This window comes from Nipponia nippon, unplaced genomic scaffold, assembly GCF_047370975.1.
Source record: "Nipponia nippon isolate SJK-2023a ecotype South Korea unplaced genomic scaffold, ASM4737097v1 scaffold_17, whole genome shotgun sequence".
Taxonomy (NCBI): domain Eukaryota; kingdom Metazoa; phylum Chordata; class Aves; order Pelecaniformes; family Threskiornithidae; genus Nipponia; species Nipponia nippon.
In genome coordinates this window covers 414,503-436,978 of record NW_028262333.1, presented here as the reverse complement: position 1 = coordinate 436,978, position 22,476 = coordinate 414,503, and the positions used below count along the sequence as shown (strand labels likewise).

The following is a 22,476-nucleotide window of genomic DNA, read 5'->3' as shown; positions in this document are numbered from 1 at the left end:
CAGCTGAATTCTGCAGACTGTTTCCTCCATGCTCAGACCATGCTTTGTCCTCCAGGGCCATGCACAGTGGGTTTTTTGTTCCACCTCCCTCCAGAGTCCCACAGTGATGACATCTGCAAGATTTGCATCCTAATTTGTTGTGTGTGGTTGATTCCTTCCAGGTGGCCATGGGTTTCTTTCAAGTAGGCTTTGTCTCAGTGTACCTCTCCGATTCATTGCTGAGTGGATTTGTCACGGGTGCCTCCTTTACCATCCTAACCTCACAAGCCAAGTATCTCCTGGGCCTAGACATTCCACGGAGCAGTGGCATCGGCTCCCTCGTAACCACGTGGATAAATATCTTCAGAAACATACACAAGACCAACATCTGTGATCTCATCACCAGCTTCTTGTGCTTTCTTGTACTTATCCCAACCAAAGAGCTTAATGAACATTTTAAATCCAGGCTCAAGGCTCCAATACCCGTTGAACTAGTCGTGATTGTGGCAGCTACTCTGGCATCTCACTTTGGGAAGCTGAGAGAGACTTACGGCTCGAGCATTGCTGGACACATCCCAACTGGGTTTCTGCCACCCCGCCCTCCAGACTGGAACCTGATTCCTAATGTGGCTTTGGATGCTATCCCCATAGCTATTATTGGCTTTGCCATCACCGTCTCCCTCTCAGAGATGTTTGCCAAGAAGCATGGTTACTCTGTGAAGGCCAACCAGGAAATGTATGCCATTGGCTTCTGCAACATCATTCCTTCTTTCTTCCATTGCTTCACAACAAGCGCAGCTCTTGCCAAGACTCTTGTCAAAGAGTCCACAGGCTGCAGGACACAAATGTCTGGCGTGGTGACTAGTTTGCTAATCCTATTAGTCCTCCTTGTGATTGCACCTTTATTTTATTCCCTTCAGAAATGTGTCCTCGCTGTCATAACCATTGTAAACCTCAGAGGGGCCCTGCGGAAGTTCAAGGACCTGCCAAAAATGTGGCATTTGAGCAGAGTGGACACGGTGATCTGGCTAGTTACTATGGCAGCCTCAGCACTCATCAGCACTGAGATTGGTCTTTTGGTTGGCGTTTGCTTCTCTATGCTCTGCGTCATTTTCCGAACTCAGAGACCAGAGGCACCACTGCTTGGCTGGGTGGCAGAGTCTGAAACGTATGAGTCCCTGTCGGCTTACAAGAACTTGCAAACCAAGCCAGGAATCGTGGTGTTCCGTTTCGAAGCACCCCTCTATTACATCAACAAAGAGTGCTTTAAATCCACCCTGTACAAGCAAACTGGGGTCAACCCAGTCTGGGTGAAGGCAGCAAAGAAAAAAGCAGCAAAAAAAATGCTTAGAGAGAAAGAGGTGGATTCTGGTGGCAACCAAGCCAGCATCTCCATGGGTTTTGTCTCTGAACCTCTGGGGTTTCACACAATAGTGATTGACTGTTGTGCGGTACAGTTTCTGGACACGGCAGGAATACGCACGCTCAAAGAGGTCTGCAAGGACTACAGGGAGATAGATGTCCAGGTGCTACTGGCCCAGTGCAATCCTTCAGTGAGGAGTTCCCTGGTCCGAGGAGAATTCTTTAAAGAGGGGGAGGACCACCTTCTCTTCCACAGCGTGCACCAGGCTGTGGACTTCGCATTGGGTGCACAGGGGCACAGTGGGACCAGTGCTTCTAAGAACTAGTTTTGGAAAGGGAGCAAGCTGGAACAAAGCCTGGGAAAAAAATGGCTGTGGGTCTGTATGTCTATGCAATATATCTGCACTCAGATAAAAGAGGCAGAGTTGTTTTTAACACACTGGTTACTATGCAGTCTGGTTTGATGCTTTAAATTTACCTAGTATAGTGATTCAATAGGTGGTACTAAATGAAGGCAGTTCTTAACTTGATTATGGCCAATCTGTGAATCTAAGAGTTTTCATATGGTTGGTCATCTTTTTTCTCTTCTCTCTTGAACTTTCTGTGTCTCAGTTCCCCTCTGAGTTTTGATCATCAGCATTGAAGTCTTTATTGCAACCCTGTCTTTATGGATGGGATGGGATGGGATTTTGAAGTAGTCTGGGCATCCTGTCCAGCCGAATAATATGAGGCAACTCATTTCTTGTCCCTCGTTCTGGCATTGCTTTTCCGTATCATCACACCCTTATATTTTCTAAGGAATGACTGACGGAGACTGTTTGCTCTGGTCTTTACTGTGGAGTGATTGGTTGGTGATTTTGTAACCTCCCTGAATTTGAGACAGATAGATAAATAAAATCTAAGCATGCATGAAAAGGTCTTAATGAATAGCTTCTAACCACCGATCACCTCTAAAGGCTTTGTCGTTGTCTCCCGAGAGCCTCATGTAGCCCGGCAATGGGGGCATGGTTATCTCATTTCTACGCTGGCATTTATGTGCCAAGAAAGTTTGCCTCTTTATCTTGAATTTTTTTGAATGATTTTTACTCGGAGGTGACTGTTTAGAAGTCTGATTCATGCTTAAGGTCAGTTGTTCGTTTTCCTAATACTTAGGAGCTCTTTAGAATTGTGGGCATTAGATATGGAACATCCTTAATTCTTGAGTTTCAACAGAAAACAGTCCCTTATAGCCAGTTTTATATACCAGGCAGACACAGTCACAGGCACCAAAATGAAAAGGGCCAGATAGATTATCCAACATCTGTCCAAATTTGCCCATGTCACACAGACTTCATGTGTGAATGCAGGTTTTATTGACCCTTCATGCGTGCTCTGTCATGGACTTCATGGAATGGAGATGGACAGGGCAAGAAATTCAGCCATTAGAAAAGGACCCAGAGAAATTCTTTGCTGAATGTTATTTCGCCGTGTTAGCGTAAATAAAACTTTGTACTTTGATTTTAAATTATGCAGAACAGTGAAGAGTGCCTCTTCTTCATGCTAAAATACAAGCACCATGTAGGAAGAGGTTGTCTTTTCTTACACTGATAGAATACAATTATGAAGGCAGAATTGAGAGGTTAACAGTTTTTACTGAGTACCAGCTGTACATAGCACACAGCACGTTCTTGGAAGGTGGTGGTTTCTCCCAGGGGCGTTTACAGTCTGAATTGCAGGTTCTTCCCAGCTTTTAAAGGGGAAAAGGTGTGTATACAGACAATATTCTCATCCTTAATCATTTAATGAGTCAGGAGTCAAAAAAGGAATAAAATGCAATATGAATCGTGAAATGTTTTCTAAATAGAAATATATTTTGAGTTTAGGATTGTTTTCTTTTTTACTGAGCTAAGACCAGTAACTATCCCCTTCTTTCTGTGAAAGCTGAAATGTCATGTATCGCTTCACTCTAGGAGCTGGGGCCTGAAGAGAAGGACTAGATAGCAGAAAGATGAGTCCCAGGACCTGGCAACATTTATATGTTAACTGAACTTACTACCTTTTTGTAGGACATCATAGCAGTGTATAGAAATACTGGGGGAGGTAGGGGGTGGCTGTAGCAGATAGTGAAAAGGAGCACATAACTGAGATCCATGCGTTATGTGTTCCAGAACTAGCATCGTTAAGAAGTCTTCAAATATCAGAGATAATGCTAAAGCTTCTGCAGTATTCAAAAACCACAAATATTGTTCTTCCTCAGCCTTAAGGCGTGTTTATACAAGGAGACAAATCCCAAATAGCTACTGCTGAATTTTTTTCTTTTCTGCAGTAACCTCCTGCCTGAACTTTTTTATTCTGGTCTAAGAATCCCTTATGCAGTTTGGATAATCGTAATTACCGAATTGGTATTACCAGAGTGGATTAGCCTAAACCGTATAAAAGCAGTGAGTGGGGTTAACGCCTACATAGGGAGTGAGTGCAGGATGGAAATTATGTTTTAATTCCTCGCCATACGTGTTCTGTGTCGAGTTCCCATTCAGAGCCCCTGGGTTGGTGTCGAGGGAGAGCTGGCACGGCTGCGGCCGCTCCTGCAGCTGGGTGCCGGCCTGGGAAGACTTGTCGCCGCAGGGCGTTGTGCCTGGCTGGTGGCAGGAGAGCGGTGCAGGCCTGTGCACGTCCATTCAGCTGATGGCAGTGCCATGGCCTGGGGGAGTCCCTTTTCAGCACAGTTTGTTCATGTTATTAGAAAGCATCTCTAGAACTTTTGAACAAAAGCCTTGATACCATTTTTAAATGCTGATTTTAACTAATAATTTTCAAGAGAGCAGAACAGTGCTAGAAGCAGTGCCACCTTCTCAAAGCCCTGATGAAAAATTACAGCACAGCAAACAATAAGCAGTGTGCGTCGTTACTGCAAATGTTCCTGCGTACCCGCAGCTACTTACTCTCATCCCTTTGCCCCTCGGGCGTGGGCAGCTGAGGGGGAGAGAAGGAATGAGCAGCCGGCCAGGAGACTGCCTCTGAGGCAGGTCAGCCACGGATGGGGTAGCAGTAAAGGGGAAATCGCTCTGGATGATTCTTCCCTCTTTACACTCACAACTCCTCTCTCCCGTACTCTGTCCATGCTGTCCAGGTGGAGATTTTTTGACCTGTGACTATGCACAGGTTTGTGTAGCCAAATTCTGAGACGGGGAAAAGAGTAATTATTTATTAAAAGATGTTTTTTCAAATCCATTTCTGCCTGTGCCAGGAAGGGAGAAATAGCAATGTTACTTCCAAGAAGTATGCACTTTTCAAAGCTAGCGGGATGCATATTTGTAGCTCCTGGGTATTTGTTTACATAAAAGCACAATAAAACAGCCATAAATTGATTTTCAAAGAATTAATTTAGATTACAGCTAAAAGATACACTGAAGTGATTTAGGTTTAGCTAGAGCCCATCATATTTGGCCTTAGTGCTGTTTGTGCAGCCACAACTAGCAATATAGCCTCCAAATTCCGTGTCAAGCAAAACACAAGAAACCGTATTAAAATGCAACAGCAAAAGCAGCCAGCCAACCAAAAGAACAACTTTTAATGTTCTTATTTAAGCTAACATCCAGATAATGTACCAGATTTTATAAGGGGAAATCTGCCATACCCACTGCCTTCTACGCCTTCTCTTATCCCTGCCTCACAGCTTAATTTGTCATCTATAGGAAGAGGGAACCTCAGAATGATCGGGTTTGGGTTTATGCATCTGCCCGGAACAGGAACGTTCATCCCAGGTGCAACCTTCAGAACCCCAGGCCAGACTGGAGGATGGTATAAATCAGTTGATCTCCATTCCCAAATGTACTAATCAGCAATTATCTGTCTAAATGAAGAATTAAGAGATCATTAGCACATTCATTAATGACAACAACACAGCATTATGGAAATTAACACTCACAGTTGCAGCTATACTAAAGACTCCTGGAAATGTCTTTAGTAGTCTCCTGCTAAATGTCAGGCTCTTTTTTTACATTTATTGCTGCTATAAATAGTAGTGTCAGTTCCTCCTAATGTGGCAGTTGCACTAATGAACGTTTCATTTGTGTGAATGTTTTGACACAGCAACAGTTTTCAGTCCGCTTCATAAAACAGGGAAAGGTACTGCAGTGGGGCACATGGTGCTTATTTTTGGATTTATAATGACATTGCCAACCTTAGTCTTTTGCGATTTAGTGATCCTGATTTCCTTGTAAGCCATTGCAGCTCCATCTGCTCCTCTCTAATTCACCGCGAGGCCCGCCTCCTTGACACTTCTTTCTGTGTTTTGCTGTAAGATGTTGCATATGATTGACTGTAAACAGAAGAATCGTTGCCTTTGTGTATGTTGCTATTACGTGTGACCTGCTACTCTGTTTTCGTGCCAGATCTTTTGATAAGGAGAGAGCGTAAAACAGCCCCCAAACCCCACCAGTCCCCTGGGTCTGGGGGCAGCTGGCAGGGGAGCGCCGCTGTGCGTGTCCCCCCAGGAGCACGCTGGAGCCTTAGCCCGGTGTGGGGCTGTGCGAGGGTTTGTGTAGCTGCAGGAGTAACGGTGCCGCCCAGGAACAATGGCTTAACCTGCGGGTGTCTTTATTATGAGGCTACTGCAACGCTGTGTTACACAGCCATGTGCCTTTCTCCATAACAAGTGTAATCATAACACAGGACCTAGGTCCTGCTCAGTGCTGCTGCATGAGTCACTGTCCCGAGCTGCATACGTAAGGGTTTCTGTTTTCATGCTTATTTATTTTTATCTAATTTTAATCCAAGTCCACATGTGGCTCTCGCAGCCAGGGCAGCAAAGCTGCTATGACTACTGCACTCCTTCCCCGTCAGGCTGCGGTGGTGAACAGAAAGGTGCTCTCTCTTGGGAAAAAACACAGCAATTCCTTTGTCTCCACTCTTCTTGCTGGCTTGTGCCAAGAGACATTAAAATCCACTGCTGATGGGTCTGAAGTGCAGAGGTGAGGTATTACAGGCAGGAAAGCATCCTGGCTGCTCCGGCAGGGTTTTAAGCCAGTCGATACCCAGCTGCTTCCAACAGCCTTGTGCTGAGGTTGGCCATGACCCCTGCCTGTGCCAGGTCCTAGATCTAGGCTTACCTGGTGGAGTCCAGTCTTTTTGTGGCCAGTCCTCCCTTGAGAAGACCAGCAACACTGCGCATCTCCCTGGGTCCGGTTCCCTGCATCTTTCACCCAAGGGCTGTGCTCGCTCCCTGTTCTCCACCGCTCTTCGCTACCCGCTATCATCTCCAGTGCTGCCAGTGCAAAGAGCTTTTAAGCAGGTTGAAGTCATGTCACTCGCACGTCTCCGTTCCAGAAACGGTGGAGGAGCCCCCGTGCTGGCCCTGCAGCCGGGCGCGCAGGCAGGCGCAGGGCTCGGCACTGACCTTAACCTCCCTGTGCTCCCAGCGCAGCGAGGTGCGCGGCTGGGTCGCAGGAGACTGCTGGTCTAGAAGAAGGTCACAGAAACTGGAACAAGAGGAAACCCTTTGAGTTGAGGGTGAAACTCTTCAGGCAAATAGTTTGTTTCAGGGCATTAGCTTCTGTTGTGGGTTTTTTTTTTTTCCACATGCTCTGGAAAGGTGATTAAATGATTGAGGTGATTTACATTTTTTTCAATTTCTTTTACCAACATAGCTAAGCTGATGCAGCTGTGACACGGATAGCAGTCATCTACTGCTAATGCCATACAAGGTGCTTTGTGTCTGTGTAGCTTATTTTACTTTGCTGAGTCTCAATGTAGGATGCCGTTGTGAGACTTCAATGCTGATGTAACTGTCCACGCTAGCAGGGCTTTGCGCTTCCACTATGCTGGCGTAGATAAAAGGAGCAATGTCTTTAGTGCAGACTCTGCACTGTGAATGACCTTAACTCCCAAGAATTACTTGCACTTGGTTATCATGTTTGTAAGCCTTTGTAGGCTCAGCTGCTCATGTGAAAAATTACTTGATCTTCACTAGTTCAATCAAATTCCACCTGAAGTGGAAATAATTCCGAGTCTTGCATTTTCTTTTGAGATCCTTACAATGCTAAAAGTGAGGCCTCTGGTTAGGTAAAATGGCAAATATTTAATATATATATATTTTTAGTTTATAGTGTAATTAGTATCTTCCTATTTTATTTTCTAGAGATGATATAAGCTAAGGCATATTGCTGTTTCTGTAACGTGCAAATACACAAAATATACAACATTGGATGGAGAATCAAATCTCCATTGAGTGAATTTACTGCCAGCTCCCTCTAGCTCTGAAAGCACTTAGCTCTTAGTCTGGCTCCCAAATGATCTCAGGACTCCACAGGAAGATAGGAAACAAAACATTTTGCTGGACTTGGGTCCAAGTTTTTTATGTCTAATTTTTGACTGAAGGAAGTAAATTTTATGTGTATTTGAAGTGCAGTTGAAACATGGTTAGAGAGAGGTAAAGCCTCGCTTTTTCTGGTAAGCACATGATGCTTTGAGTTCATCAGCCTCTTGAGTCCCTGACCATCACCTCTGGTACCGTGGTATGTTCTGGGGTATGACTTTTGAATTATTTTAAATTCAGAATAATTTTAGGTATTTGTGACACAATGTTTTGCAGAATAAACAAAATGGCAAATTTTGCCTGGAATAGCTTTTTCAAGTGGGACAATCAGTTTAACCAAACAGGACCTCAGGAATGGAATAGATCACATCGGTCAGCTGACCTAACCAGTTTACAAAATAGTTTATTTGAATAAAATGTGAAAAAGTTGTATAGTATGTATAAGACACCACCTTACTTTTTACTGTGACTTACCTGTGCAGGAAAAATAAGGTATAACGTTTCCCCCAGTTCGGTGGCAGAATCCCGGGTGCGGCGGGAGCCGTCTCGCTCCGTGGCATCAGTCCGTGCTGGGTGGGTGTTTGCTGACACGGACTTGCCTTGCCCCCAGCGCCGGGAGAGATGTGTCGCCATCAGTTCCTCACTGAGTGCCGTGCTCACCAACCAGGCGTTTGTGGTCAAAGTTGCATTTTGTCAGTTGTCTTCTTACGCCCTACCGTCAGCTATGGGATATAGCCTCTGCACGTTGTTGACTCTCCTTTACGCTGTCTCTGTCTGTTAGATCTGTATCAATTGTCATTTTTAAATGCTAATGTGCCTTGTTGTCATTGTAGAAGATTTGTAGAAGAATTTTCTATCAAATATGGCAAAATCTTTGGGATTTCTTTATCACCATTAAAAGATGATATTTATGTTTTTTCTGTTGTTGGACATATGCTTGATACCTTAGAAGATGCTGCAGCTATAAATTTTAAAAAGAAAAGCCACACGTTTGAGCAGTGAGTCCCCAGTCCCTCTTTCTCCGGACAGCTGCGCCCAGTCCCCGTTACAAAGCGCAGTGCGCACACGGCTGTGCGCGGTGTTCTCCCGCACGGTGTGTGCCGCGCGCGTAGGCGTGCGCGGAAGTTTCCTGCCACCATAAACCAGGGCACTGGCTGATGGTATGTGGCCGGCAGCAGGCTTTCACCTTGTTCTGACTTCGGTGCTCTGTGCGGCCAGGCTGCAGTTTGTCTCATGAATAATAACAAGTAATAAGCAACGTGGTGACGATGATGTGCCGGTGAGCAGCACCCTCCTGTGGGCCAGGTCCATATTCCTAAGATGAAACAAAAGACGGATTTGGTCAGGTTTGGTGCTGCTTGTACTTTACAATACGTGTAGTTACAGCACGTGGTATTCCATATTCAGCCTTACAAAATTGCTGCAATGTATTTCAGTGTTATTTGTCATAACAGGTTATATGACTTGGTCAGGTCATGGCCAGTAAGAGTCAGAGCAAAAATTAGAGCAGCTCTGGGTGCAGTTCTGGGCAGTTACTGTGAGCATTACCTCTGCATACATGTCCTTGAGTTACGCAAAAGATTTTATCAGTCCAGCACGGCTCCGCTTTTACCTGAGGATGCCTTTTACCTTAGGAGACCTCAGCGCACATGCTGTAATTTTTGTGTTGGTGCCAACAGAGTGGTAGGAGCACTCAATTACGGAGAACGGCAGCAGGAGCTTTCTGCTCTCTTCAAAAGCATAGGACAGCCATTGCCTTCAGCAGAGTGACTCTGACTCCTGCCGATACAGAGCTGAGATAATGGACTTCAATCAGCAGCACCCTTTACCCGTGCTACTCCAGTCGCTGCCTTACCTGCGGACAACTAATTCTTGCCATACACGCTCCTGTACTAGGTGAGACCCCCCCCAGCCCCATCTCCTGGGTCACAGCTTGGTGGAGGCTGCTTGGGAAAGGTGTACCGGGGTCCAGCCCATGCAGAGCCCTCCCAGCACCTGGTAAGCAGCAGGCTAGGAGCTTCCTGAGCACTTGGACCTTTGTTACAGCTTTTTGCAGCACTTCTCCATGAAGCTTCCTAACGCCTTTTCTCGAACCTGTTGGCTCCCACCGCACCCTGTGACAGTCCGTCCCACCGTTTGTGCTGTGTGAAAAAGCTGCCGCTTCTGTTTAAAATCTAATAGCAGATCCAATCTTGTCATATGGCAGGTAGTTGGAGATGTGCTGCGGTTTCTGGGCTTCTTACCCATCTGCCTGTCCTGTAGCATTGAACTGTGACCTCTGTAGGATCCCTCTCCACTGTCTCGGTGCCCGGGGAGCTGGTGTGGGATGGCTGCTGGGAGAGCTCGGGAGCCAGCCACAGACACGGTGCCGGCTGGCTGCGGTGGGGGCAAGGTGTGTTAACTGCAAGTAGGGTGTCCCTGTGAGCCAGCCAACAGCTACAGGGGGAAGCAGCATCCCCCCAGCATGGCCTCAGCACTGTGAAGGGCCCGTAGGCAGCACACACAGGTCAAGCCTGAAATGATGCCAAATAGCCTGGGCTGGGTGCCAGTTCAGTATGAAATAGAAATGTGTCTCCCCATTTTTATTCCACTGTATTCATCTGTAATCAGTTTAATCTGTTTACAGAGCCATTATAGCATTTCCAATTATCAGCTTGATAATTTGGAAAAGGGTCATAAGCACTGGACATTTGTCATGCAGGGAAAAACATGAAAACAGTAACAAAGTGCCACAAAAGTTGGCAAGGAATTATTTTCACCCTCCTTATATAAATTGGGAATGCTCCCCAAATCCTCTAGCTGATGTGCTCAGAAGTGCTCTTTTTTTCCATCTTCTACGAGTGGGCGTCAGTGCTGGGGGAAGGGCTTGTAGCAGGGCGTTAGCAGGGTGGGCCCAGCGTGCTGTGTCCTTGATAGCTGGACAGCTGATGTGCGGTGTGTGACCTCTGTGGCCAAAGATGCTCTTCCACGTCCTTATAGATCTGCTACCTCTGCACTGAGTCTCTTTCCAAGGACATACGCTCCATCTCACATCTTTCAAAATACATTAAAAAACATTCCTTGCATGTCTGTCTGCATGGTTAATTGCTGGGAGCGAGCAGCAGCTTAGATAGATGCTCTTTATCATCATTTATTTGTAGGTTCCTTGTCCCTCTCAAACTTCAGAGTGGTGTGACTGCATGACCGTGTGCAGTCACAGGGTGAGTGGCACTTTTGGCCTCACAGTGTTTATGTCTGGAGAGAACTTTATCTTTGCCTTGCACGCTCTGCTGTGGCCCTTGCACGTTAGCATGAACTGCCCTGCAAAATAACAGGAGGCTGCAAAAACTTCTGTTGTCTGGGATGGCCTAGTGTACGGCTTCCACATTCGCTGGTGTCCTCTCTTGCAGAAATGTGAATAATTGCTTTCCAAGAAACCACAGGAGGGGTTCTGTTCAGCTTTTTTGTCCTCGGGCGCTTTTGCTGCATTTTGCCGTATCTCAGCAGTGGGACCAATTCTGGGCTTGTCTCCTTTTCCTTGTTTTTTCCTTAAAAACAGATGATGTTTTGCAGATGTCTACATATTGAAAATTCATTTCCAAGTGGAACTGAACCAGCAGCCATCTGAAAAGACTGTCAAGTCCCAAATCTGAAGGGAAGGAAAAGCATCTCTCTTAGAGCGCCGGCACCATTACCTGGCTCGCTTGCCCTTTTCTTTATGAAGTTGCATGTGATCTCAGTAACTGCGGAGCAGTGGGGCGCAGCCATGTGCTAAGCCAGGCTGGCCCATTTACGGAGCCAACGCATGTGGGATGCTACTTGAAAGGCTTCTAGAAGCCAAATAGTCATAAGTGTATTCACAAGCCTTAATGCAAATCAAAAATCCTTGCGTAGTGCAGTTAGCTCTGTTCCAAAGAAAACTGGAGATGCCAGCTCGTCCTGTTAAACAAAAGCGATGCATCGACACAGCAGCAGAGACTCAAATTCGCTACACTTACCTGCTGCAAAATGCCTGGGTAACAATCATGGACCCAGACAATTTCATGATTTTTTTCTGCTTTAGGATAGAAAACCGAAATAGCCCACTGCTGCGTTTTCCTTGTACCTGGAGCCGGGGTTTCCTGCTGCTCTGTTTCTAGCTGGCTGCAATGGCTGTTGCATAGATGGATGTTACATTGCTCACATACCATGCCATAACTGAAAAATTTGGATTTCATGCTTTCTACTTGTCTTAAAAACAGAGGGTGCCATGTTACTGGCAGGCAACACCCTGTCTACACTTGCATTGTTCAAGCTAATACCATCTGCCCAGAATGGAGCCACACAGTTAAGTGCGTTTGTAGTGGCAGTAAGAACCCTTGAAGATGCATTTGGAAACAAACAGTTTCAGCAGTTAGCTGTAGTGACCCTGCATTTGGAAGGCAGCGCAGCCTCACCCCGCTCAAGGTCACATGAGGTTCCGTTGTGGGCTTCTTTTTTTAAGCTGTCTGCTATACATTTTCTAGAGCAAATGTGAAATGTTTGCAGTTTCTGCCCTTGTCTCACCTCATAGTGTAAAAGTGATTTCAGCGACGTACACAGTGTTCAGCATAACCAAGTATGTTCTTACGTCCTCTCTGTCAGGATGGAGAACAAAAAGCGGCCTCTTCTCAGTGCCCACAGCCTGAATTTCCAGCACAGAGAGGACGACGCAGAAGCTGCCCTAGCGTGAAGGCTCGGCATTTCAAATTGGTCGGCGCAGAGAACCGAACGCATGGGGAAGCCAGCTGCGACAAGGAGCTTGAGAATGTAATTACAGGGAAGGTATGGAATATTGTGAAGTTGAGTATACAAAAGCAACTGGGAACTTGCTCACAAGAAAGCGGGGAAAAATTTGTAGGGAAGGATGGCAGGGGAGGCACGGAGACAGAAGGAACGAAAAAAAGAACTTGCCAAAACCTATGCCTCAGAGAGGTGGAAGAGCATGGCTATATCAAGGCTTACCAAGCTGTATCGGGTGATAAAGGAAAGCATAACAAACAAGAGAGTTCCAGAATATGTAAGTGAAGATGGAAGTTGGAAGGAAAAGCAGCAGCAGGCAGTGAAGGCAGGGCGGAGGTTAAAGGTAGCCTAGATACGGTCACAAATGGAAAGAGTGCTTTGTCCCGTTTCCATGGTGGCCAGATCAGAGATCCAGAACTGGAAATGAATGCTTCCTAAATAACATCAAAACCCAAAGACGGGTTGTGCTCAGATGTGTTTCATCCCAGCAAACAAGCCAACTTAAAGACCAGCCTGGCCAGCTCTTCAATGCCTGACTCACCAGTTCTTCAGTGACTGAATTTCAAGATGAAGGAATCATACAGAAAATGGAAATTTGGGTCATTTGCTAAGGAAGAAGATGGAAAAGGGAAATGAGTGAGAAGAGACAACATCAGACAGGCCAAGACACAAAATGAGCTATAACTAGGAAGGATTATAAAGCATATGAAGGGATCGTCTTTTAAGGACAGGAGGAATGACAAGGCTAAGGAAAGATACAGTCCGTTACTGAAAGAAGGGGAAGGGAAGGGAGCGATCAACAGATGTACCTGAAAATACGTGAGCTGCAGAGGAATGGCAGAGCATAAAGAATTCACATAAATAGATAAATACATTGAGCAGCTGTCTCCCCTACCATGTGCTCTCATTTTTCCTTGCTGCCAGAGAGCACTGATGTTTCTTATTTATTTACTTCTAATTACTGAGATACAGCCTTCCACTGATGAGATAAATGTAGCTCAGGATGCTGATCTTCCCCTTCTCTTCCCTCAGGGTGTCTCCCCAGCATCTAAATCAAAGCCTTGTGAAAATGTCATCTCTCCACACCCCACACCATGTCTCCAAACACCGTGGGCTCTCGGCCCCCTCCCCAAGCCCAGAACACAGCGCCAGGAGCAGAGGCAAGGGCCAAGCTGCCTGACTGCCAGGCATTTGTCCTGCTCCACAGGGCAATGGCACATCCGGCAAAATCTTAGCGGCTAGGTCGATGGAAGAGAAAGAGTGGAGAATGAGGTGAGTGGGAGTATGTGCTGAGACATCTGATGGAGGTTGTTGGCAGGGATCACAAGGGCAGAACAGTTACAGCTGGTATTTATGAGGTTGCTGTTTCAATTCAGGATGATGAGATATTACCTTTTTTCCTGGCCACTAATGCAATTGTTCACCTTTACCTACAAAAGAAATGCAACCCTGCACTTTCCTGAATTGTGCTTACTTCTGCAAAGCAAAATCCCTTATTATTTGTGCTAAAAAAAATTGTGCTGGTCTCTAAATGGCACGTGCAAAACGTGGATTGTGCAGATTTGACGCATATTGAGTTCTTCTGTCCACCTAGAAATAACCTGTGGTCCTGTGCCTGATGACTGGGCAGTCTGTGAACCGGCACCTCCAGCTAGCAGGGTGCAGCAGTGACAGCACTGGCTCTTCGCTGGTGGGCAACTCCACCTCCAGCTGGACACGGTGATGTGGTGGACAACCATGCTGTGCTCCATGCTGATCACCACGGAGATTGGGCTCCTCGTGGCGTCTGCTTCGCTCTGCTCTGTATCATCTTCCGCACGCAGAGACCCAGGGCCACACTCCTGGGCAAGGTCAGCAACACAGAAATCTATGAGGACCAGTCCACTTACAAGCAGCTCAGCAGTATTGCCAACATCAAAATCTTCTGCTTCGAGTCATCCCTCTACTATGCCAACAAGGACTATTTCAAGACTGTTCTCTACCAGAAAACTGAGGTAAATCCTATCCTGCTGGATGCTAAGCATCAAAGGGTGGAGAACCAGGCAAATGCAGACACAGGCAACAGCAAGAGCTTTTTTGGCACCAGGTTTGACTGCCTGAAACAGTCCAAGAAAAGGGCTGAGAAGCCTCCAGCAGATGCCTGTCCTCCCTCCATGGATATGCACACCTTAATCCTTGACTGTGGGGCAATGCAGTTTATAGATACCGTGGGTCTCTCTGTGCTAAAGGAGACACATCATGGCTATCAGGAGACTGGCATCCAGGTGCTCCTGGCCAACTGCAACCCTTCCATCGGCCACCGGCTCCGGGAGGGAGGCTGGGCTGGTGAGACAGACGGTGGCGGTCAGCTGGCTTTCCACAGTGTCCACGACGCAGTGCAGTTTGCTGAACGGTGGTACCGCCTGCAGCAGGAGGAGAGCAAGGGGGAAAAGGATGCGCTCCTGGACCCCAAAGACTTCCAGGCGTCTTTGTAGACCTGTGCGTGAGGAACGATTTCTGATGGGGGTAGCATTGGTATGTCCCTGAGAGCAGTTTTGGTCTTTGTGAGTCAGAGCATGCAAAAAAGACTTTGGTGAACTGTCGGCAGCAGGCATGGGGCAAAAGGGTTGGGGAAGGGGTGGATTTCAGGAGAGACTGCCAACAGGTGAATAACCTGAGAGGCGTTTCGGGGCCTGTCATCTCGGTAAAGAGCCCGGACGGCTCTTAACCCTTCTCCTTTTCAGAAGGGGCGGTGACGGCACGAGGCGCCGAGCAGGGCGGTGGGACGCCGGGCCTCCCCCGCCGCCGCCCCCGCGACGCCGCTTCCGAGGGCCGCGGCCGCCGCCGGCCCCGCCTGGGCGCTGGGGGGCGCGAGCGGGCCGCGCTGCGCGGCCAGGCCACCGCCGCCCCCGGGCCGGGCCCCGCTCCCCGCCGCCCCCCGGGCCGGGCCCCGCTCCCCGCCGCCCCCCGGGCCGGGCCCGGCTGCCCGCGGGAGCTACGCTCCGCCGGGGGGAGGGACGGGAGGGTTCGCGGCCGCTGCTTTCTCTGGGGGCGCGGCTGAAGCGCTGCGTCCCGGCCCCCCGCCCCGGGCAGGGCTGGCTGGGTCGGGGCTGGGCCGGAGGGTGCCGTCGGCCGAGCGGGGCACCCTCTGCTGAGGCTGGGGAGCCCCTGGGTGCTCTCCCGCCCTCAGGAGACCGAGCGACTGCCGGGATGGGCAACAGCGGGCGGGGCGGCGCGGCCGCCCGGGGCTGGAGCCACGGCCCTCGCTGACCGGGGGACGTTGGAAGTGGCTTGGGCCCTGCGCTGGCTGTAAGGGCCCGCAGCACGGGACAGCCCCGTCCTTGTGTTACAGCTGCCCCCGCGGTCCGTGGGGCAGCAACAGGCACCGCTCTGCTGCAACGGCAGTCACAGGAGGAGGCTTCGCAGGGGTTTATTCCCAGAGGTCTGTGAGTGACCCAAGCTTTATGCCTGAAAATCCCATTCCCTGTGGCACCCTGGCATTAACCACCCTCTGATTGCTTTTGGGGGAGAGGGAGGGTCGAGGTGGGACACTTGAGGCAAAGGAGAGAGGAGCTGTAGGCAAGGTCTGGCATCTGCTTCTCCCAGGAGCCCTGCTGATGCTTCCCCCGCCCCACGGGGAGGCACAGCCCCAGCCTCCGAGGCCAGGCGTGAAGGTCAGCAGGTCCCTGTGCTGTGCCTCTTGGCTGTGCAGCTCGAGGTGTGCACCCCCAGACGGGAAAGGGGCTGCAGCCGGCTCGGACCCACCAGGAAGGTTCACAAATGGACCTGGAGTTTGTTATGTGGGGTTTCCTTCTGCATGCAACTCCAGTGCCCCTATACTGGCCCAATGCAGAATAACTAGGGAAAGAGAGGATGCCAGCATCCTCCCTTGTGGTGCAGTCCCTTGAAAACTGCATTGTGGAGAAATGCACACCCCAAGGCATCTGTGGGTGCCAGACAGCAAGGCCGCTCACCCTTGAGTGGTCACGTCACGAGACGTGCAGCGGTGGGGGCTACGGCCTGATTGCACCAGGGATGAGAACCACCAGTTCCGCTCACTCCTTCACTCACTAATGTATATTCACCTTTGCCACCTTCATTTTGGACTGCCCTTCCCTTCCCCCACAGCCACTCTGAGTCAATGCGGGAAATGGATTGCAGAGGCTCATTTATTTTCCAAACACCCTACCACACAGAGTTTAACAGCCCCTCAAATGACAGCAACAAACCCCGCAACAGCAAAGCACTTCCCTTAAAAACAAACAAAGAAGTTTCAGAAAACTACTGGGAGTTTGTTCAGCTGACGGTTCTCGCTCAGGCCCTGTGCGTGGCTCGGGACAGTCTGCTGCAGGAGGGGAGAGGCGCTTTCCCCTGCTGTTATTTACAGACTGGGGTTTGCGTGACTTCCATGGCTGAAATTACAGATTTCCTCCTCCAAAAAGGTATCTGAGATCACCAGCTGCTCTTCATAAACTGTAAATCGGGAACACCTGTGCCACAGCTTGCAATGGCCACAGTTCTCCCACTGTTTGGCAGAATCTGTGCCACCTTCCACATGCGTGGCCGCATCCTGGCTGCAGCTGGGGACGCAGTGCTGTCGCTTGTGGCAGTGGGGCCAGGCTGCCTCACGCTGCAGCACTGCCGGAATAGGGAGCCTCGGCTCTGAAGCGGACACGGGGACCTGTCCTTTCTGCTGGGCTGGGCCAGGCGGCATCCTGCTGGCTCTGCTTCTGCGTCCCGGGGCGGCCTTGCTCTAAGCCATGAAGGCTCTGCAGCGTTGCCAGGTACCAGAATAGCTTTTCTTCCGTGAACTCCATCTGTAAAAACACCTTCTATGTTGCATATTTAATGTGACTATTCCCCTGGCCTCATCCAAGAAACGCAGCACCAAAGATATCCCACTGAAGGGAACTCAACCTTTGGCAGCCACTCGGGAGCCCAGGGACAGGAGACTGTTGTAAATAAAGTGCATGGAAAAGGAATCCTACTGGCTCTGCTCAGGAAAATGTCTTCTTGTGGGCAAAAGTTTCAAATGGACTGAAGAGCATGGTACGCCCAGCTGCTTGCAGGTCCTTAGAGCAAGGTTGTGAGTGTCAGATGAAGCTAAATTGACTGAAGAGGCCAGTACAAGCCTTGCAGGGCTGGATGGACAGGCGTGCTCAGCATGCCCCGGGTGCACGTGCGAGCGGGGTGCAGCTCGCAGGAGCTGCAGCACCTCTCTCCAAGGGTCCTTGCAGGCCATCGCAGCATGAGGCAACTCCCCAGGGAGGTTGCATCAGCCATGGAGCAGTGAGTAATAGGGCAGTTTTGTGTCTGAACAGCAAGCCAGTAGAGAAGAAAAGTCTTGTTACCTGCAAGTATTATGACCTTCCTTCCCCTTTGGAATAGCATTGCCATAATTTTCTTTATAAGACAGTTTATGGAGAAAATTAAATTGTTTTAGTTAGACTTTAGATGTATTTATGATCTCAGAGGGGTCATAAAGCCACAGCAGGAAATAAAACCAGTGCTGATAATTCCCAGGCACAGCCTGGTGCAAGATAGCGCAGATGAGATTACTGCCAGAGCGGTGGTTCCCACAGCCCTCTGCAATGGGAAATGGCTGTGTATGTAAGCAGTTTCTGCTCAGAGCTGGGAGAGCTGTGAAAGTGCCAAAGAGATACCCAGCAGTTTTTATGGGATGCCTTCCCTTGCAAAGGAGAACCAAGGTGGCAACCTCTTTCCCTCTCCTCTGCAGCCCTGAGCAGCTGGGATCTCGCCGGCAGTCCTTGGACGGGCTGCTTGCCCAGATCTCCCAGCCCATCAGCTCCAGCACTGCCTTCCAACCCACAAGTCAAACGTCCCAGTGACCCAGTGTTCCTCTGTTCTCCACAGATCGCCAAGGTAGCTCGAGGATAATTGCTATTTTCATATTAGGTCCTATGAAGAGTCCCTGGCTTGTAAATGACAGAGGAGAGACGAGGAAGGACAAATGACACAGTCCAAGGTCTGCTTATGATTAGTGTCATGGGAGATCAGGCTGGCCTCTCACCACCTCCATCTCCTGGCGGAGGCAGATGTGAGCAGGAAGGGACCACAACAACTGTGGGCCAATTCCCGGCTCCTGGCGAGGGCACAGGGCGCTCGTCTGCCCCCAGCACCCAACTGCAACAGCCCGAGTCTCCCCATTTGCCAAAGGGCCTCAACATCCCAGCTGGGGGCTGACCCACCGCATCTCCCACCCAAGAGGAGCCGCCGCTGCGTCCCGCTGCCAACAGGCTGCACCCCAGGGCATCTCGCATGCCTGTCCCCTAAGGCTTCACCAGGTGCAGAGGAAATGCCGTGCAGCTGAAAGCAAATGTTACCCCTCCTGGTGAGTAGCTCACCAGTTATTCTCCTTCTCTCTCTCCCCCCTGCCTTGCTGTGGATCTATAAATACTCCAGGAGTGTGATAAATAGAGAATTGCTGCTAAGGCTTTGTCAGCTGCAGCTGGAGCTGACTGTGCAACTGTTAATTATGCCTCAGCAGCAGCCGGACAGGTTTAAATCCTTTTGATGCTTTGAAATGCTCCCTCTGGGGAAGTTTAAGGAATAAAGGTTGTCGCTTCCCCTTCTAGAAAGCATACGAGACACTGATGGCTGCATGGAGGGCTGTTCTCCTCGCTCTCGTTGCCTGTTCCTGGAAGCACACACTCTGTATAATGGCAAGAAGTTGCTTCTGCAGATCTATAGCTGCAATAAAGCAGTTAGCATGCTGCCAGCACGTGCACAGAGTTTACCCATGTAAGCTTTCCCTAGCAGACAAAACTGAGTTGGAAAGAGCAGTGAGCTGCAGGTGATGGCACTGGATTTTCTGGGAAAAAAATAAAGGTTCGGGCCAGCATTTATGCCTCACTGGAGATAGCCTGGTGATGAAGGAATCAGCGGACAGTGGCTTGGGCTAACATAGTCCAGCTGCGGGTGAAAAGCTGCTGAGGGGTTCAGCACAATCCAGGGACTGCTGGGCCCCCTTCTCCCCCGACTCCCTGGGAGCTTGCCAGGCTGAGCTGTGTGGGTGTCTGCGTCTTCATCTACGAGCTTGCTGCTCTGGGGTGCTTTATGGCTTTGCTGTGCCATATTTCTACTTGTGTTTCTCAGAAGAAAGGCTTTGCTCTGACACATTCATGGCAGCTTCCAAATTCTGCCACTGAGTGAGGGGCATGCACCCCTCAGCTTAAATCCTGGTCTAAAACATTCAAAGTCATAGGAGAGCCGCATCAGAAACCCTTCCTAAGCCACTGGATAAAAATCCCTTTCTTTTTCTGCCACTCACCCCTACCCTCTAGTACAAAGTGCCCTGGGTGCTGTGTGGGTGCCCTGTGTAGAGGTATCATCATGGATGATGGATGACGCCCTGGCAATATGAAAGAAAAATCCAAGCTGCAGACATCGGATGGTGATTGCGGGCAGGTGTCTTCAAAGCAGTCTGCAGAGCTGGGGCAGAGCCAGGCCCGGAGCTGCAGGGCTTGGGCCCAGGCACCCTGCTCGAGCTGTGTGCTCAAGGGAAAGACAGGGAGAGGTAGGAGGACAGGTTGTCTTCGGTCCTGGCTGTTGCACGAGCTGTGCCAAGTTTTTATTACATGCACCAAGTTTACTACTAACCTGAGCTCCACACGACTGCTTAAGATGTGCTTTCCACACTTATTCTCCTCAGAAGATTGCTCTGGGGCACTGTAAAGCACTGTAAAGTCCTTGTCATAAACAATAGTCTGCTTTCACAGATACTTCCTCCTGGACATAGTCTCCTTCCAACCGCAGTGACTGCAGGCCAAAGGCTGAGTGTGATTTCTGTTGTGCAATCAAATAAATGGTGTTGCTGGCAGATGATGCTGCCTTCACCGAGCTGGCAGCGTGTGCAGGTGAGGCGACCCAGGCACGCCAGCACGCGTACACACTCATGCACGTGCATTACATGCCCAGCCTTGTCGGTGGTCACCCAGGCACAACGCTGCTGCACCATTTCCAAGACCCAGCTCTTTGACTCGGGTTCCCTGTGCAGAGCTTTCAGCAGGGCCAGGCTGTGACAATTTGCCAGCAAAGCCTGGGGTCTTTTCCTGCTACAGTCACATGGAAAAGAGCCACCAGCCCCCACGTCTCCAAGTCCCTCCGTGATGGTTGGCCCCTGCACAGGTGGTGCAGCCTGAAGGTGAGAGCCTGGGGAGGGGGGACAGGACCACAGCACACTGTTCCCTGCTCCATCCTTGGCAAGTCGCTGAGCATCCAAACCCTCTTTGCCTTGAGTTCCTTCCCTCCCTCCACCTACTGTAAAATAGAAGCGGTGAGATTCACATCCCTGAAGGGAGCTGCCAGGGGTCAAACGAGACAGCTTTGCAAGCGACATTTTTGGTAGCATTTCCAGATTTTGAATGGCCAGGAACAGCAAGGGGAAGAGACAGAGCAGCTTTTGAGATGCAAAATCCCCCACATTATTTGACTGGGAATGTGCTCAGTTTGTTTTTTCCACAGTAAATCTAAGAGACGGGGCTTTTCCCTGTGATGTTCTTGTGAAAAGAGGATGTTTTGGTCTTTTTTTAATGATATAGCTCCATGTCCTCAGTTTAATCAGCCGCCCAGCACCCCTGGCAGCACTCGAGAAGCAGGGGTGACAGCTGTCCGTCAGCAGCCGCCGGGCTCCCAGCAATCCTCTTCTCCCCTGCTCACAAACAGCCTCTCCTCCAAAGGAGGGCAGATTTACATTAACAGCATGAGTGGCACCTCTTATCTCGGCAGCACCTGGAGCGATAAGGGCAGTTGCATGAGTGATTAACATAATTGTCTGAAGAAGCAGAGCAGCTTCCTGGAGAGGCTGAGAAATGCTTCCTCGTGTCTGCCGGGGCGCCGGCTCCGGCGGCAGGTTCCCGCTTCCCGTGTCCTGGCAGTGTCAGGCTGGGCAGCGGCGCTGAGGCTGCGACAACATCTGGGGTGCAGCCACATCCTCCAAGTTTAGACAGACAATGGAAATTCGTCTTTTCAGACCCTGCTGATCGAGACAGAGATGTTTCTCCAGAAATGGAGATGTTTCTCGAGAGAGGAATTCAGAGCCCTTGGAGGGAGCCTGTCTTTTCCCATGGCTGTAGAGGGGGTCCAGGGGGACAAGTCTAATTTAGACATCCCCAGCAGGTATCTAGGGAGTAAGTAGTGCAAAGAGCCTGCCCGCTGTCCCGCAGGTATAACAACAACCTCTGCGTTACACGCCCCGTGCTAGATGCTTTCCTGAGCACTCGACAACCATTTGCCTGGACAAATCAGCAGCTGATGCATGCAGGTAATTGCACTTACAAATTGGGAGATGGCCACTTTGGAGAGATAGACATGGGGAGAATCATCTCACCTCACTCAGGCTATGTAGAAGTAAATGGGAATGGTAGGATCCTGTGGCACTGATGAAGAGAGAGGACAGGAGCTTCATCCTGCCTGAGGCAGGTGCCAAAAGCAGAGCGGATAACTCATGGCTGGACATGCCCTGGGGATCCCAGCTTGTTGCACAGCCCAGGCTGGCTGCAGGTAGGGAGAGGGTGTCCTTGTACATCCCTGAAAGGGAAAGCTGTGCCGTCACCCCACCACCCACGCCACTCCACCGGTAACCGTCACATCCTGCGTCCCATAGGGACCAATGCCACTCCAAAGGGAGAACCTGTCAGGTATCGCGGAGGGAAGAAACAGGAGGAAGGACAGAGATGGAATGAGCTGAAGAGGAAAATTTCTCAGAGCAAAATTCTTGCAGTGTCCAGGGTACTCACAAGTAGCAGTAGTTGCTGGTCTCTGTGATCTCCTACAAAATAGTGAAGTCAGCCCAGTGATTGGGAAATCTTTCTGCAATTGCCATTTTGCTATTGAAATAGCCCTGCTCTTTCCCCTTTTTTCATTCTTGCCTGGAGATGAATCGGATGGAGTCAATTTGCTCCACATCTGATCATTTTCTGCCTTTTAATCAGAAAGTCCATCAGGGAGGGGCAGCAGATCAAAGTGCCTCCATTTTACTCACCAGTGCAAGCCCAGGGCCCCGTGCTGCCCAGCCAAGGCTCTTTAGTAACAAATGACGCCGCCCTCAGTCATTGCCCAGGAAACAACAATCCGCTCCACTCACCTGGTGATGCTCCCTC

The 22,476-nt window shown here is 49.6% G+C and overlaps 1 protein-coding gene across 1 annotated transcript in view; it reads left to right on the top strand.

Annotated features, from left to right (window-relative positions):
• Positions 1–21,089, top strand: part of SLC26A2 (solute carrier family 26 member 2) — a 28,320-nt gene extending 7,231 nt beyond the window's left edge. Inside the window, 4 exon segments of the mRNA XM_009472189.2 lie at positions 162–989; positions 14,087–14,153; positions 14,156–14,890; positions 20,095–21,089. Of these exon segments, the coding sequence (XP_009470464.2) occupies positions 162–989; positions 14,087–14,153; positions 14,156–14,850 (1,590 nt within the window). The 3' untranslated portion in view covers positions 14,851–14,890; positions 20,095–21,089.
• The last annotated feature ends 1,387 nt before the right edge of the window (positions 21,090–22,476 follow it).